The 16,538-nt window shown below is 57.2% G+C and overlaps 1 protein-coding gene across 12 annotated transcripts in view; it reads left to right on the top strand.

Annotated features, from left to right (window-relative positions):
• Positions 1–16,538, top strand: part of PITPNM2 (phosphatidylinositol transfer protein membrane associated 2) — a 131,232-nt gene that overhangs the window by 111,244 nt on the left and 3,450 nt on the right. For 5 of the 12 annotated variants that reach the window (XM_084762003.1, XM_084761999.1, XM_084762006.1 and 2 more), the window contains 16 exons: positions 2,114–2,416; positions 3,356–3,451; positions 5,430–5,546; positions 5,672–5,742; positions 8,051–8,298; positions 8,726–8,915; positions 9,061–9,180; positions 9,995–10,245; positions 10,647–10,825; positions 12,274–12,444; positions 12,967–13,116; positions 14,022–14,186; positions 14,534–14,695; positions 15,422–15,570; positions 15,901–16,017; positions 16,324–16,440. In XM_084762003.1, the coding sequence (XP_084618129.1) occupies positions 2,114–2,416; positions 3,356–3,451; positions 5,430–5,546; positions 5,672–5,742; positions 8,051–8,298; positions 8,726–8,915; positions 9,061–9,180; positions 9,995–10,245; positions 10,647–10,825; positions 12,274–12,444; positions 12,967–13,116; positions 14,022–14,186; positions 14,534–14,695; positions 15,422–15,570; positions 15,901–16,017; positions 16,324–16,440 (2,606 nt within the window). The remainder of the gene's footprint in view (positions 1–2,113; positions 2,417–3,355; positions 3,452–5,429; positions 5,547–5,671; positions 5,743–8,050; positions 8,299–8,725; positions 8,916–9,060; positions 9,181–9,994; positions 10,246–10,646; positions 10,826–12,273; positions 12,445–12,966; positions 13,117–14,021; positions 14,187–14,533; positions 14,696–15,421; positions 15,571–15,900; positions 16,018–16,323; positions 16,441–16,538) is intronic. The other 7 variants (XM_084762007.1, XM_084762009.1, XM_084762008.1 and 4 more) reach the window with 7 other exon arrangements.

The raw sequence follows: 16,538 nt of genomic DNA on the forward strand, positions 1-16,538 counted from the left end.
AGACAAAGAGATAGTAGAAGGCATCCGTGCTATGAGCAGCCAGTGCGCTGGGCTCTGAGGAGGGGGGCCTCCCACCTGGCGAGGCAGAGGTGATGTGTGTACATCAGCCTTGATGGTGTGGGACAGTTTTACCAGCTCTGTCCCCAGAGTGGCATCTCAGACACATCATCGCCCGCTCCCTTCCCAGCAGGCTTCTTCGGCGTCCATGACAGTTCAGCAGAGGTGGCAAGAGGCAGATGGGACACATCCTGCAGTCTTGTCTGCCTAACCTCATGGTAGCTGAGACGGACCTAAGAGACCCCCGCTACTACCTTCCCACTTCCCTAACCCTGAGACCTCTAGCCAGGAGGACGCTGTCATAGAGGGAAGCAGCCTGGGTATCCATCAGCCTTCCTGCCCTACTAGGCCTTCCCTCTCCTGTTTGTAGGGGAGCACAGGCCTCATCTAACGGGGAGTATGAGGGCGAGAGGACTGTGGGGCTGCTCTGACCCTTTCTTCTTGCCACTGGCTTGCTGGCTTGTCCCCCACCCCTTACTCTAATCTCCCCAGTATAGCCCACTTGGGGTTCCTGGTCCCGGAGAGTGTGGGCCCCATGCCCTCCCCTGTCCTCAGATAACATCCCTGAGAGTCTGGCAAAACCCAGCCTGCTTAGCTTCCTAAAAATCAGCTCTCTCTCAGAAAAGAGGACAGGGTACAGTTGTTAGGACAGCTGGGACGTGCAGTCCACACATGGCCATAGCAGTGTCAACATTGCCTTGCTGAGTCCTGTCTTCCTCACCTGAGGCAGATGTGATAGTGGCAGTTCTGCAGACCTCTGTAGGGGCGAATATTGGGGGTGCAGTGCTACATGCAGACACTACACAGCCCTGAGCGCTGTGAACTCACAAGTGCTCTTGAAGAAGTCACTCGCAAACTTAAGCTGTCCCCTTTGTGCCTGGCCCACTTGTAGTGCAGTGTCCCCTCCCTTCCAGCAAGCCTAAGAGGAAGCCTTTCCCTGTTTGGCTAGAATAGACTGTGAGGCCAGAAAAGGAAACAGAGGTTCATAAGTGTTATACCTGAGACCACCCTCAGGTGTAGCCCTGGCTGAAGGAGAGTTCCATCGTGTCCCATGGGTGAGCAGAAGCCCCCCAGCTTGCCTCTCAGAGTGACTGTAAATCAGGAAGATGCTTAGGACATGACAGGGCTTGGGAGGCCACCTAGAATTCTCTGAGAAAGCAGAGGATGCACGCCCTGAGGACCAGCCATCACTCCCCTCAAGCCTGTCCTCTGGAGAGACTCATGAGCATGGCAGAGCGCTCAGAGACACAGAACAGAAAAGGATACAGATGGCTTTGTTTTTGTTTTTTGAGACAGGGTTTCTCTGTGTAGCCCTGGAACCCTCTTGGTAGACCAGGCTGGCCTCAAACCCAGAGATCCGCCCGCCTCTGCCACTGGAGTGCCAGGATTACAGGGAGATGACTCAGTCAGTAAAGCGCTTACCACAGAACTGCCAGGACCTTAGAGGTTTGACTACACATAAAGCAACCAAGCTCAATGGTGGCTGCCTATAATCCAAGTGCTGGGGAGGCAGAGGAGGAAGAATTCCTGGCACTTGCTAGCACCCAGTCAAGCCAACTGACAAAGCTGTGTTCAGTGACCCTGCCTCAGAAAATAAGGTAGAAAAACGATAGAGGAAAGACAGTCACTGTTGAGTCCTGCCTCTCGTACGCATGCACTACACACACACACACACACACACACACACACACACACGAGGTTCAGGGGGGAGAGAATGCAACCCACTTTAAAATCTATTCTCCTATGGGAAATTCAACAAGAAAAGTAGATCAGGCCGTGAGACATGAGACTTTTGGGAAGTCCAGTGCTACTTTCCCTTAGGGCATGAGTCCCCTTCAGTGAACTGGGGCCTATGACCAGAGCCATTACTTTACAAGGCTTGCCTTCCAAGGGTAGAGCCACTGTCAGCCCCTGAGGACACTGGGAGCCAGTCCTCTAGGTTGACAATAGAGGAACTGAGGCACAGATGAACAGTGACTTTAGCTTGACCTACAGCTCTGCCCTGGTGCACACTGCCCCTGACGTGAGCGCACCTCTGTCCTCTGGCTCTGTGCAGGTCTGCGGCGGGTGATGGTGCGGGCCCACCGGCAGGCCTGGTGCTGGCAGGATGAGTGGTACGGGCTGAGCATGGAGAACATCCGGGAACTGGAGAGGGAGGTACAGCTTATGCTGTCCCGCAGAATGGCCCAGTTCTCAGAGGAAGGAGGACCCACAGAACTCAGCAAGGACAACACTATCCAGGACCAGGCGCCTGGAGCGACCTCTGAACCCAACAACACCAATGGGGAGCCCCTGGGCCGGGGCCTGAAGAAGCAGTGGTCCACCTCCTCCAAGTCCTCAAGGTCCTCCAAGCGGGGAGGTGAGCCGGGTCCCTGTCTTCCGATGCAACGTCTCCCTTGCAGTTTCCAGGGTAGCCATGCCACAGCTGCGTCCTTGTCTCTCTTGATCTTTCCTGTATAGCCTTTCACTTTCTAACTGGTACCAGGTGGGGCTCCGCCATGAAGTGAAGCTGTCCTTTCCCAAACAACACTCCCTATAAGGCCCAAACAGACAGTCTGTGACTGAGGAAATCTGGGGAGGGAGTCCAGGCAGACTTGCCAGTGAGGGAAGATATTTTCAGGGCATCAGATCCTAGACAACAAGATGAAGCAAGCCCCACCCCCACCCCGTGCAGCTACTCATGCCCCTGTAAACTGCACCCCCCATGGCTACTCATGCCCCTGTAAATCCCGCCCCCCTGTATGGCTAGCCATGCCTCTGTAAACCCCGCCCCCTGTATGGCTAGCCATGCCTCTGTAAACCCTGCCCCCTGTATGGCTAGTCATGTCTCTGTAACCCCGACTCCCCATATGTCCAGTCATGCCCCTGCAATACCTCATGTGGCCAGTCATGTAGCCCCCTTCCCAGCCCAGTGTGCCTGGCCCTGGGCTTACAATATTGGAGTGAGATGAGTCAATACCTTTGACTCCCATCTTTTCCTACTGCCCTGCAGCCAGCTTTCTCTTTGCCAGCTCTGCTACGGCCACATCTAAGGAGTTGTTTATGGTCATGTTTAGAGCTCATCTGAGCTCATGTCCTAAGCTCTCTTTGGACAAGACTGGCAGCAGAGTACTCCCCTGGAAAAGGCCAGACATTTCTACTCAGCCTGGCCCTGGACACTCCACCCTTAGTCTTTCCACTTCTGTCTATGGCCAGCTTTTCTGATGATGCCCACCAAGTTGCCATCACATGGCTATGGCTGGCTCAGCAGAGCCCTCCTCTGCAGGCCAGACCATCACACTGGGGTTTTGCCTTCCAGCCAGCCCCTCCCGACACAGCATCTCAGAGTGGAGAATGCAGAGTATTGCCAGGGACTCCGATGAAGGCTCGGAAGAAGAGTTCTTTGATGCACAAGGTAGGCAGGTGGCTCCTACCGCTGTGGGCTCTCCCTGGGCCAGGCAGGAAGAAACACTGTCACAGCAGACAGCCTGGGGCTTGGGATAGAGCACAGAATGAGATGAGGTCACTGGGAAGCTACCTCCTTTGAGTCTAGGTGCTTAATTATAAGTCAGGACTCAGGGCTTAGATGGAGGGTGCCATTATCTCGAACCCCCACCTCATGTGACACAGAATTCTCCTGAAGCACTTCCCAGATGAATTTGTCTCCATAAGAAGTATGACTTACAGTGTCCTAAATTTTTGCGCTTGCTTTATTGTTTGCTGTTGCTTTTCTTCATTAAATGCAAATTAATATGCATCAAATGTAGACACTTTAGAAAAGGCAATAATGGCACACGCCTTTAATCCCAGCACTCGGGAGGTAGAGGCAGGATATCTCTGTGAGTTCGAGGCCAGCCTGGTCTACAACATGAGTCTAGGACAGCTAAGGCAAGGACAGAGAAACCCTGTCTCGAAAAGCAACAACAAAAAAGAAAGAAAGAGAAGAAAGAAAGAAAAGAAAAAGCAATAAACAGAAACTAGATGAACTGCCCATTTCCCCCACTAATTGCAAAATAAGCACAGCGGAGGCACAGCCGGTTGTTCGCCTGTGCTGGAAGATGCACGCACCGCCTCACACATGTGGAGCCACAGATGGGCTTTCAGGGAAGTCAGAGGGGCCGACAGGCAGGCCCAGAAAGAGCGATGGGGTCCCACTGCACGCTGGCAGCACAGCCAGCCCCAGAGCTTGCAAAGGTAGGAGCTCGGAAAGATGGGAAGCTGCCCACAGCTAAACAGCAAGGTCCCCTCACTCTGCCACCAAGGTGCTGCCCAAGTGTCACATCTTAATTAACTGCAGAGCCAGACCTGTGTGGAGAGAACCTGGGCAGTCAGTGTTCAACAGCAACAAAAAAAAGGAGACGGTTGGCTTGTCCTGGAAGTAGGCAAGCCGGGAGGGCGGCAGGGGCTGCTGAGCCAGCCTCTGCACCTGAGAAAAATGGACAAGGGCGGCTCTGGTGCCCCAGCCTCCTCAGCTGGCTCTTTGTCCTTGAAAGAGGAAAGACATAATACCTAGTGTCAAAAAAGACTGTGGGGCAGCTGTTCTCATCCTCCCTAACACTGTGACCCTTCAGTACAGCTCCTCATGCTGTGGTGACCCCGGCCATAAAAGTATCTTCATTGCTACTCCATAACTGTAATTTTACCACTGCTATGAGTCATAAGATAAATATCTGATATGCAGCATATTTGGTATGTGACCCCCCCCCATCAAAGGGGTCGAAACCCACAGGTTGAGAACGGCTGCTGTAGGGAAAGGCGCAGATGCCAGAGCAAGCAGGCTTCTCCGATCCTGCTCAGCCCAGGCAGCTGTGTTCCATGAGCCTGGGAGCGGTTCTGGAGACACAGAAGTGAGAGTTCAGTCCTGGGTGTCGCTCGCGGTCATAGCTGGATCCTCACCGAGCTGTGTTTTCTGGACTCTAACCATCAGCCGCAGACAGATAAACAAAGGCAGTGGTATAGTTCCGTAAAAGGGAAGGAAGCATCCCCATACCCTGCAGAGCAGACGAACCGCAGAAGCACAGAGCTCTAAGGACAGAGCCGGGCATGGAAGACCACATAGTGTGTGACTGTGTTGTCACTGAAAATGTCCAGGACGGGCAAAGGCCTGGAGGGGAACGCGTTATGCCGCGAGGCCTGACCCACTTGGGACTGAGCACAGGTTTTCCACTCAAGGTGATGGGAGTGCTCTGGCGTTGGATAACGGTAATGCGGGCGCCGCATTGTGAATACGCTAAATGCCACTTTATGATGGTGTGAATGGGGAAAGGCGGCCAGGGGCTCTGCAGCTGCCTGGCTGTCCTATTAAGATGGGGAAGGATAAGACAGAGCTAGGTACACTGGGCACGTGGCTCCAAAACACAGGAGGCTCAGTGTGTCCCCATTCTCCACTGAAGTCCCTTTACCCCCAGAGAACATTCACAAGGAGGAAATGTACCCCAAGGACATCACTAAGTGGAACTCCAATGACCTCATGGACAGAATGGAGAACCCGGAGCCTGAGGACACACAGGGTAATGAGCCTTGAGGGTGAGGGTGTGGCCCACACAACCGGTGGGACCCCGGGGCTTGTGGGACTCCGCCCCAGAGTTCCCTTTTTTCCTGCACCAGCAGCTACAATGTGGCTTCTGTGTTACAGACGGTCTCTATCACCAGAGTGGCTCTGAGTTCAGGGTGGCCTCCAGCGTGGAGCAGCTGAACATCATCGAGGTGGGTGCCAGTGGGGACACTGAGGGACCAGGGCTGTGGGGCAACGGGGGTCTGGGTGCAGGGTGCAGAGGCAGAGCTCTCCAGAGCCCAGAGCCTGACATCCGCATTTGGCCAGACATTCACCAGAGAGGCCTGGGGTCCCTTTCCTTACCACTTTCCTATGGAGACACCAGTCAGCCCCATCTCTGTTGGTGTCCCTAAGAACCAGGGACAGCAGACAGCCCCCAGGGAAAAGCTCGACCACGCTCCTCCTTTGGGAAAATAAAATGAGAATCTTATAAATTCCAGAAAAAAAAGAGGAACTCCATCAAGTTCCCATTCTTTACGTGGCACCAGAAGAAAAAAGAAAAGAAGGGAAAGAAGCCAGAGCCGCCTAGGCAGAAGTGATGTGGCTGAGGCCCAGGGGCCCTTTGGGCCAGGCAGAACCCAGTGTGTCCAATAAAGCTGTCTTTATAGAGCCTGTGTCCGCTTTGGGGGTTCTTTGCTGGAGCTCGTGCCCCTTCCACCTGCAGGCCGTCAGAGCTGTTTGCACTGGGCCAGGAGCCAGGCTGGGCTGGGGCTGTCCCACGCTATGGCTATGATTACTGCCCGGTTTGTTCTCCAGGCTGCCCAAGGTGATGATAGCACGGCAACCCTGGTGCCCCTGGAGGGTCTGGGAGAGGCCGGGACACCTCTTCCCCTCCTGGGGTCTTCTGCTTTGCGGTCTGAGGTGAAGGTGCACTTTTCTAGAAGGGGTAGAAGGTGAGAGGAACCATTGTCAGTCGCTGCTAACTGTCAGACAAAGCAAGCAGAGGCCCAGCCAGCTCAGCGCACACAGCTCTGACTGTCTCCCAGGAGAGGGGTAGAGCCTGAGGCTCAGGACCTGCCTTGGGGTGTGCACTTCAAGGAGCCCAGCACCGATTCTGGGGCACTACCATCCGAAGGCAGGCCCTTCTGCCTATACTAGCCCCCAAACCGGAACCGCCCTTCATGAAAGGGTGGCTTGATAGGAACCCAGACTTGGGGGTGGGGGGCTCTGCTCCCACTAGATTCCAGGGCAGGGGGAGTCCCCGTCTTAGGCTGAGTGTGAGGAAAGCAGTGTCTGGGCCTGTGGGCATCCCTAAAGGGTTAACCAGTGCACAGGGTCTAGCCAGATAAGTGCACAAAAGATTAAGATTACCAGCCCAATCCCACCTAGTCCCAGGTGACAAGGCACAGCTGGACGGCACCTCCCTGTCTAGGAGCTGGGAGGCTGCCCTGGGACATTTCTCCCGTAACTTCGTGCTCACTGTATTGAAGAAGCCCCTGCACTTGATCATGGTGGGGAGTGGCAACCATTCTCTCTGCCCAGGCCAGCCTGTGGAGGGCAGTCCCTGTGTGCACAGCTGCCCCTGCATCTCACTGTCTCCCCCACCCAGTCCCACAGCACTGGACAGATCATGCTTCGACAGATATGACCAGTGGTCCTTCTCACACACGTACCAAGGACTCACTGGGCACTCAGGAGAGGCCTCTGGGCACAGGGGCCACAGCCTGGCCTCCCAGGAGAACTAGCTGGGGCTTTGGGTGCTCTTGGTGCTGATGAGCCATGTGACCAGGGCCTGGGCCTCTCCACCCTCCGCCTTGTCTAAGAGAGGAACAGCCCTGTAGCTAGTCTGTGCACACAGCGTACCTCCTAGGCTCTCACTTTGGCTTGTTAGCAGTAAAGCAGGCCAGAAGGAAGGTTGTTGGCTCATGACCTGAGCTTCTGTTCCTGCTGCAGTGTGCTAGGATCCTGCCTCTGCCAGGGTGCTTCTGCTCTCGAGGAGATTGGTCTTATGTTCTAGAAGTAACGGGGCTTTGCACTGAGTGACGAGTGGAGGGCCCGAGAGCGAGACTACTTCCCCCTCCCTGACCTCCCCTAAGGACCCCTGTGACTCTGCGCCTGGCTGTCTGCGTCAAGCCAGACGTATAGCCAAAGCAGATGCACAGCAGGCATGCAGAGGCCTGGTGCCTGAGACCCTGAAGAAGGTTGATCTGGCACTTTCTCCAGAGGACACCCTTCCTTGAATCTGCAGTGACCCTCATCAGGCTATACTGCTCCTCCAGTCTCTGATCCTTGTAGGAGCCCAAGGGAAGGGCGGTGAACCCCAGACCCCATAACCCCATAACCACATAACCCAAACCTATGCCTCTGAGGCAGGAAATATAGCTCAGGGGTAGAACATTTGCCTGCCACATGTATGAGGTCCTAAGTCCAATTCCCAGCATTATGAAAAGCAAAGGAAAAAAAAAAAACTAGGGCACCTGGGGCCTGGCAAGAAATTCATGCCCATCACTGCTCATGCAGGATGAGGTGAGCCAGCCACTAGCTGCACCACCCTCCAAGATTCATGTGCTGCTGCTGGTGCTGCATGGAGGCACCATCCTGGACACGGGAGCCGGGGACCCCAGCTCCAAGCAGGGTGACACCAATACTATCACCAACGTGTTCGACACCGTCATGCGTGTGCACTACCCCAGTGCCCTGGGCCACCTAGCCATCCGCCTGGTGCCCTGCCCGCCCATCTGTGCTGACGCCTTCGCCCTGGTCTCCAAGTGAGTGGCATGTGCTTGCCAACACCTGGCATGCTCCACTGGGAGTTGCGGAAGCATGCCGACCCCACCCAGAGCATTGCATGGCTCCCCAGTGTTAGGTCCTCTGCAGATTGTCTTTTCCCGCCATCCATCCGCCTCAGCCTGGAGGCAGCAGAGCCCGTGCAGACAAGACAGGTTCAGATTCCAGGAAGACAGATTCCAGGCTGAGTCCACGGTTCAATTCTGATGCTGGCCTGCCCTGGGATAGGAGTCCACTCAGTGGCCCTGGCTCCCTGAGCCTGCTCAAGGCCTCCCTGGGAGCATCTCCGTGAGCACTTTGGGGCAGGCAGCAGCTCTGTGTTGGTTGGCCAGCTTTTCAGATCAGGGGAGAGCCTTTGGGTCAAGCTGAGTTTACCTGCCCTCCACTGACCCAGCCCCTTCCCCCCAGCCTCAGTCCTTACGGCCATGATGAGGGCTGTCTGTCCAGCAGCCAGGACCACATCCCCCTGGCTGCCCTGCCCCTGCTGGCCACTTCCTCACCCCAATATCAGGAGGCAGTTGCTACAGTGATCCAGCGGGCCAACCTGGCCTATGGAGATTTTATCAAGTCCCAGGAAGGTGTGACCTTCAACGGACAGGTGAGTGGCGGCAACAGGTAGGGAAAGACCTTTCAGGGTGGGCTGGCCAAAGGACCAGGTTGTGGGCAGCAGGGGGAGGGGTGTCTTCTCCACAGCAGCCCAGCAAGCAGGGTGAAGACTCAGGCCTCTGCTCTCTTGCCTCCAGGTCTGCCTGATTGGAGACTGCGTTGGGGGCATCCTGGCATTTGATGCCTTATGCTACAGTGGCCAGCCAGTGTCTGAGAGTCAAAGCAGCAGCCGCCGGGGCAGCGTGGTCAGCATGCAGGTACCTGAGCAGGGGCAGAGGGTGGGGCATCCTTGGTCTCAAACCTCCACTATGCTGTTTCTCATATACCACAGAATCTGGCTGCCTTTCCTACGGTAGGCCACCAAGCCATCACCTGGCCTATGCTGGGTCCCACAAGCAGTGTGCCCAGCCCAAACCCCAAGAAGCTGGCTGGGACACCACAATCCTTGTCTATCTATTCTGTCCGTTCGGAGCGAGAGATAAGAGGGCTAGGAGAGACATGGCAAGCGCGAGCTTATGCCCTGGGTGTCGGGCTCGGCCAGAGAAGTACCCAAAGCAGGGCAACAGCAGCCTGAAAGAGCTGAAAGTGTACCTCAGTATCCCCCAGGAAACAAATGAGAAGGACATGGGTTGCTGCTATGGGTGACCACAGACGACAGCCTGGCACTTGGGGTCTGGAGATCCACTGCAATATGTTAGAGTCCAGGAGAGCATGAGGCTTCACTCACCAGGGCTTGCATTGCATGGCCAGGCTCTGGTCCTAGGAGGTGAGATGGGCTCACCCAGTTCCCCTCTTTGTCTAACCCTGATTGATGTCTTCCTGCTGTAGAGTGGCCATCACCTGGGAGAGATCACTGTGTGCCAAGCCAGTCCTGGAACGAAGGCTTCTAGGACTTAGCCAGTAGTCTTGAGGGGGCAGTGGGAGACAAGACTTTCCCCTCTGCTTGGATGAGAAGCCTGCAGCTGGGCAGTGGGCAGCAGGGCCTGGAGTCAGGAGGGAGGGGCTCACAGAGCACTGAGGAGGGGCCTAGGCCAGGGACCACCTGGCAGTGAGCCTCCATGGCCATTCCAGGACGCTGACCTGCTGTCCCCGGGCATCCTGGTGAATGCAGCACACTGCTCCAGTGGTAGTGGCGGTGGCGGTGGCGGTGGCAGTGGCGGAGGCTCCAACCTGGAGAGCAGTCGGCACCTGAGCCGCAGCAACATTGACATCCCCCGCAGCAACGGCACTGAGGACTCCAGAAGGCAGCTGCCCCGCAAAAGGAGCGATTCGTCCACCTATGAGCTGGACACCATCCAGCAGCACCAGGCCTTCCTGTCCAGGTAGGCCTTGGAGGAGAAGGGCCCCAGCACGAAGGAACCAGGCTGCTCCTTAAGCAAAATCCACATGCCAAGTGCACGTGTGGGGTTCTGGGAGTTCCTGCCTGGAGGACTTCCTGCTTACTGGGTGCCGTGGTCCTGTATACAAGGGCCGCCCTCGGCCGCTGGAAACACACACGTCGTCCTGAGAGTGGGAGTGAGGTGGAGACGGGCAGCACGGCCTCATCAGGGCTGCTTCAGAGGTAGCAGGCTGCCCTGGAGAGGTTGTGACCCGCTGTCACTAGCAGTGTCCTAGCTGGTGCTAGGACTCAGGACAGTACAGGGCTTAGTCCCTAAGGGACCGTGAGAGCCAGCCTGACCCCCGGGAAGCTGACCCTGGGTGACCTGCACGTCCCCCACTGCAGCCTCCATGCCAGCGTACTGAGGAACGAGCCTAGCTCCCGCCGCTCAAGCAGCTCCACGATGCTGGACGGTGCCGGGGCCCTAGGCAAGTTTGACTTCGAGATCGCCGACCTCTTCCTCTTCGGATGCCCTCTGGGGCTCGTCCTAGCCTTGAGGAAAACGGTCATCCCCTCCCTGGACGGTGAGAGCCCTGCAGACGTAGGACGGGCTACATAAACTGCACAGGGCCCTCCAGAAATCGTTCACAAGGCTGTGGCCACATCCCAGCCCTTTCAATATCTCTACCCACCAAAGGCCGCTGTCCTTCCCTGCCTCTCCAGCAGCTCGGCCACTCCCTGTCCCCTGAAACCTACTGCTTTCTTAGGTCCACTGAAGCAGTGGGGATACACAGCAGGGTCAGGGAGGTCAGATAAAACAGACACAGTATCTGGTGTAGGGTCCACCCATAGGGACAGATGTGGCCATAGTGCCTCATGGTTCCTGGAGATAGGAGGTGGGGTGGTATCCCAGCAGCCCAGAAATCCCTGATATGTGCCAACACTGACCAACAGCACAGCCCCAGAGGTACACACGATCCCCACAGTAGCTGTTAAATCCCCAGCGGCAGAGGAGAAACAAGCTCAGGGGGGCTCAGGCAAGCCAAGAGCCGGTGAACTGTGGCGCTAGAATAAAATGAAGGCCTCAACTGGGCGTGGTGGCGCACACCTTTAATCCCAGCACTCGGGAGGCAGAGGCAGGCAGATCGCTGTGAGTTCGAGGCCAGCCTGGTCTACAAAGTGAGTCCAGGACAGCCAAGGCTGTTAAACAGAGAAACCCTGTATTGGAAGAAAAAAAAAATGAAGGCCCCGGACTCAGTGCCCACCAAATACCCCTGTCTACAAGGGAACAAGGTGGCAAGAGCAGCTCTCTTGGTGAGTAGGACCCCACAACTGAGCCTACCCCAGCGGGCAGCCGTTACCCTGCAGATAGGGTCATCTGCCTTGCTCAGAAAAGTCTCACAGAGTCTCATGCACATGCTGAGAACATTCTGTGGGACCCCCTGACACCCTAGGAAGAAGAAGGCAGAATTACGCATGGCTGTGTGAAAAGGCCAAGTTCAGAAAGCTTCATGTGTACTCATGTGGGTGTGGTTAGAAGGGAGGTGCCCACTCCCCAAGGAAGCCACCTGCTTGACCCTTCCAGGGCCAGGCTGCAGCCTAGGAAGGGGCCGGCACTACTGGGGTGACTATGTGTGCCTGTGAGGCCCAGATGAAGATGCACATGGAGCCCCATAGGGGACCCTGGGCAGAAGGAGCCCCCCACCCCACCCCCGCTCCTCAACACATTCCCTCACTGCCAAACCGGTTCATACCAGTCACTGCCCTTCCAACTAAAGAAGAGAACCTGTAGCAGGGCATGATGCATGTACTTGCCATCCCAGCCCACTGCGGCAGGCTCAGTGAGTTCAAGTTCAGTATGGCCGAGGGCTACACAGTGAGACCCTGCTGCAAGAAAATAGACCTCTGTATCAATAAAAGGACAGCGGCCCACACAGATCCCAAGTTGATAAAAACACGGCAAAGGCAGCCTGGGCCCCAGGTCCCCACCTACTATCCAAAGTCTCCTTTCTCTGCACCCCTCCACTCCCAGTGTTCCAGCTGCGGCCAGCGTGTCAGCAAGTGTACAACCTCTTCCACCCTGCGGACCCTTCAGCCTCCCGCCTAGAACCGCTGTTGGAGCGGCGCTTCCACACCCTGCCACCCTTCAACATCCCCCGATACCAGCGCTACCCGCTGGGGGATGGCTGCTCCACACTGCTGGGTGAGGCTCCCTAGGAAGTGTGTGTGGGGGGGTGCTGATTCTTCAAAGTTGGGGATAACTGCTGTGGTATAGCCCCCAACACACCATGGGTCTTCTCAAGGGGAAGGAGAGGCAGATACCTGTCCCCAGTGAACATCTGTTCCATGTAAACGTTGAGGTGAAGATGTGGTCATGGTCCCAGATCCCTGTGGGGCAAGAGTGACTTCTGCCTATCAGAGCCCTCTGAGGGGTCCCAGCAGCAGCTAGGGCCACACTCCCTTTCCTACTGCCCAGGGCCTCCAACCCAGCTAGTTGGGGGCGTTGTAGACTGGGCCCATTGTGGTAGGCAGCTACCTCAGAGATGGCTGGGAGTATGAGAGGGACTGCCCTCAGAATGGCCTGTCCCCTTGCTCCAACGTGTATCCTGGCATCTTGTTGTCCTGTCCTGGTCCTCGAGGAGCCTTGTTTGTGTCAGCACATGTGCAGATGGCCCACTTGAGTGTCTGTTCTTGTCCTCTCTGCTCTCTTCCCGTCTGCCTCCAGTCGAGACCGTGCAGAGAAACCCAGAGCTGGTCCTGGAGGGCGGCCCCCTGGCCCCTCTCCCCCACGGGGACAGCTTCCTGGAGACCAGTATCCCCGTTCCCGCGCTCACCTGGCAGGATGGGCCCCGCCAGAGCCCGGGCTGTGCTGAGTGTGTGTACCCCCATTCCTGGTGACTGATGTCTGCTTGGCTGCTGCCCCTTGGTCCTCTACCTGCCTCATGCCCTCTCTGGCCACTCAGAGTCTGTGGGATTTTGGTAGCGAGGTCATGGCCATGGGAAGTTAGCCCTGATACCTCCTTTCAGTGTATGATGATCCAGAAGCTGAGGTGACCTAACACAAAGTGGTCACAGCTTCCCGGAGATGGACAGACGCTGTCCCAGCGTCAGACAGCATGTGACTTTCCATGGGTGATATTTCACCTTCCTAAGGCTATAGGGAGCGACATAGGGTGAGGACTCAAGCAAGCACCCCTCACGCCTCAGCTAGGAGGCTGTGAGCTAGCAAGGAGTTGGGGCCTCTGGGTCTCGCGCCTTCCCTCCCTGAGAATGTGCAGACCTTCTGATAGGGCATCCAGACCGGTTCCTCCAGCTGAGCCCTGTTCTGCCTGCCCTGCCTGCAACCTGGCCCCTCAGTGCCTGCCTCTGTCTTCAGACCCCATCAGGGCCTGGCTGGCTGGCTGTAGCCTATGTGTGAGGGCCACTCTGGGGTCTTCTAGTCCTCAGCCTGTGCTCTGCATCCCTGGGAAGCCGCCCAAGGTCCTGCTGCTGCTCTGGGGCTGGTCCAAGAGAGCAGCTGTGGAGTCAGACGCAGGGATAAAGTGGCCAAGGAGGGCAGGACCCCCTGCCTTGCCTCCCTACCCCATGTCTGTCTGTGTCTATCTGTCCACCCTTCTCTGCCCAGCCCTCTCCCTCCCTGCCTCAGCTCAGGCCCTTGCCTCCCAAGGCCCTCAACCAGCTGTACCCTAGTGTATGCTGGACCTGGCAAGCTGGCCTCTCCCGTTGCTGGGAGACCTAGGGTCAGGCCTTCTCTTACTTGGACCTCTCTACCCCACACAGCGGATGTGCTTCAGACCCACAACACAGTCTTCCAAGAGCATGTGGCCCCCTCGTCGCCTGGCACAGCCCCTACCAGCCGTGGCTTCCGCAGGGCCAGTGAGGTCAGCATTGCCAGTCAGGTGTCAGGCATGGCCGAGAGCTACACAGCATCCAGCATCGCCCAGAGTGAGTGCCGTCCCTTGCGCTCCTGCCACAAAGATCTGGGGACCCTGGGCAGGATGGGTGGTCTCTGGCTAGCAGGAAATGGGGGCTGAGCTCCTGCAGGGCCAGGGTACTTCCACCACAGTGGCTGGTCAGTAGTGCCAGCCTGTGGTGACCTCACAGGGAGGGTAGAGAAGAGGCTGAGGTGAGCAGCTGGGCCAAGGCTGGGACCTCTGGGACTTTAGCTTTCTCAAGGGTCTTCCCCTGGAGGGTCCTGGCCCTAGTCTCATTTCCTCTCTGGTCTGCTACCGATGTAGAGGCCCCTGGCTTGTGTGTGTGGCTGAACCGTTCCCCCTGTTCTTACTTCTCAGAGGGTCCCTCGTCGCTCAGCCACACCCCCAGCATCAGGCGCCTATCCTTGCTCGCCCTGCCCCCCCCATCCCCTACCACCCAGGGTCCCCGTACCAGGGCAAGGCAGGTGAGCCCCAACCTGGAGAGGGCCCCCTGTCTCCCTGACTTGGACATCGGAGAAGGTACCCCATGCACAGCACTCTCCCCTCTAACTCAAGATCACTCACTGTTGCCAAGCATGCCTCACCAGCTCCCCGCTAGGCCCTGCCTGCCAGCTCCTGCTGAGGCTAATAGGGAACACAGCCTTGGGTGGAAAGGATGCAGATCTCTAGGGAGGTGAGCGCAGGACTAGAGCTACCTGGGGGTCCTGCCTCACAGGCCATGGGCAGAACTCGTGGGAGTTAGGCTCCATGAAGCAGGCACCTATGTGCAGTCACCAGGCGTGCCATGCCCCATGCTCTACTCCTTGAGGCGGGACACTCAAGTCCCTAGGCCTCAAGGCACACCCTTCCACCTCTGCAGCAGGCAAGGCACTGGTAAAGGGCAGCGGGCCTTACCTGGAGGTTTCAGGATTGTCAAAGCAAGGTCTCTCTCTCTGTGCCCTGCCTTGGGAGCAGGAAGAACATGGAGAGAGAGGCCTGGGCAAGGCCTAGGGCAGGGCTCTTCTCGATCACTTCAGCATTGGGACAGCTCTTACTGATCCAGAAATCTCTGTGCCCCTCAGCACTGCCACGGGGCTTTGCACTTTCTGCACTTAACTGCTTGCCTGTCACTAGCCTGGGAGAAAGCCTGCTTTGATGCACCTGGAGGGAGGGCTAGTCGGAGATGAACGGGTCCGAGTACCAGGTGGCTCACCTGGGTCTCCGTGTGGGAGCCCAGCAGCGCCATCACAGCCCTTCCTCCCGCAGTCGCCGCCAAGTGGTGGGGCCAGAAGCGGATTGACTACGCCCTGTACTGCCCCGACGCCCTCACGGCCTTCCCCACAGTGGCTCTGCCCCACCTCTTCCACGCCAGCTACTGGGAGTCAACCGATGTGGTGTCCTTTCTGCTGAGACAGGTACCCACTGGCCAGACATCACTAGGCCTTACAGGAGGCCCTGGGAGAGTGTAAGGGAGTCTCTGTGCCCCATCAAGCCAGGAGCAGGCAGGGGACAGGAAACATTATGCTGGAGTGCCTTGTGCCTAGGGAGTATTGGTGTGGGACAAAGTGCATATTCTCAGCAAAGATGGGAACATGCCAGGGTTAGGGGGTGCAGGCAAGATGAGAGGGTTTGATAGTACCTCAGACCCTGCCAGAGGCCCATTGCCTGCTCCTGGGATGGTTGGGCCTTTTCCACAGCAGCCGCCCAGGCTTGAGCCTGCCCCATGGCCTACCTCTGTCCCCCAGGTCATGCGGCACGACAGCTCGAGCATCCTGGAGCTGGACGGCAAAGAGGTGTCAGTGTTCACGCCTTCACAGCCCAGGGAGAAGTGGCAGCGCAAGAGGACCCACGTGAAACTGCGGGTGAGGGTCCTCCGGGTACCCAGGGCCACAGTCCTGTTTAGTCTTATGCAGTCAGAAGCCGCGACACGTTACTGTGAACTGCCTCATCTGAGCAATGAGGAGGAGTGAGGTAGGAGCTAGGAGGGAAGAAAGGACAGCAAGGCTGGCTCCCTCTCCACCTGGCCTGGCTAGGCTGTCAGCTGGACCACAACATGGGCTGCTTGGCTCGGAACCCTCAGACCCACTCACAGAGCAATTAGCTGAGCCCAGAAGACCCTAGCACTCACCATGCCCCGCCTCACCTCACCTTGCCCTCCCCTCCCTCAGAACGTGACAGCCAACCACCGGATCAATGATGCAGTTGCCAATGAGGATGGCCCACAGGTTGTGACGGGCCGGTTCATGTACGGGCCCCTGGACATGGTCACCCTGACTGGGGAGAAGGTGAGGACATGGGTACCTGAGGGAGCACTTCCATGCCCCTGGCCAGAGAGCGGGGACTGAGGCCAGGCTGTGGGCAGTTTGTAACCAGCTTGCCGGGG

Source organism: Acomys minous (assembly GCF_964271855.1).
Source record: "Acomys minous genome assembly, chromosome: 16".
Lineage (NCBI taxonomy): Eukaryota > Metazoa > Chordata > Mammalia > Rodentia > Muridae > Acomys > Acomys minous.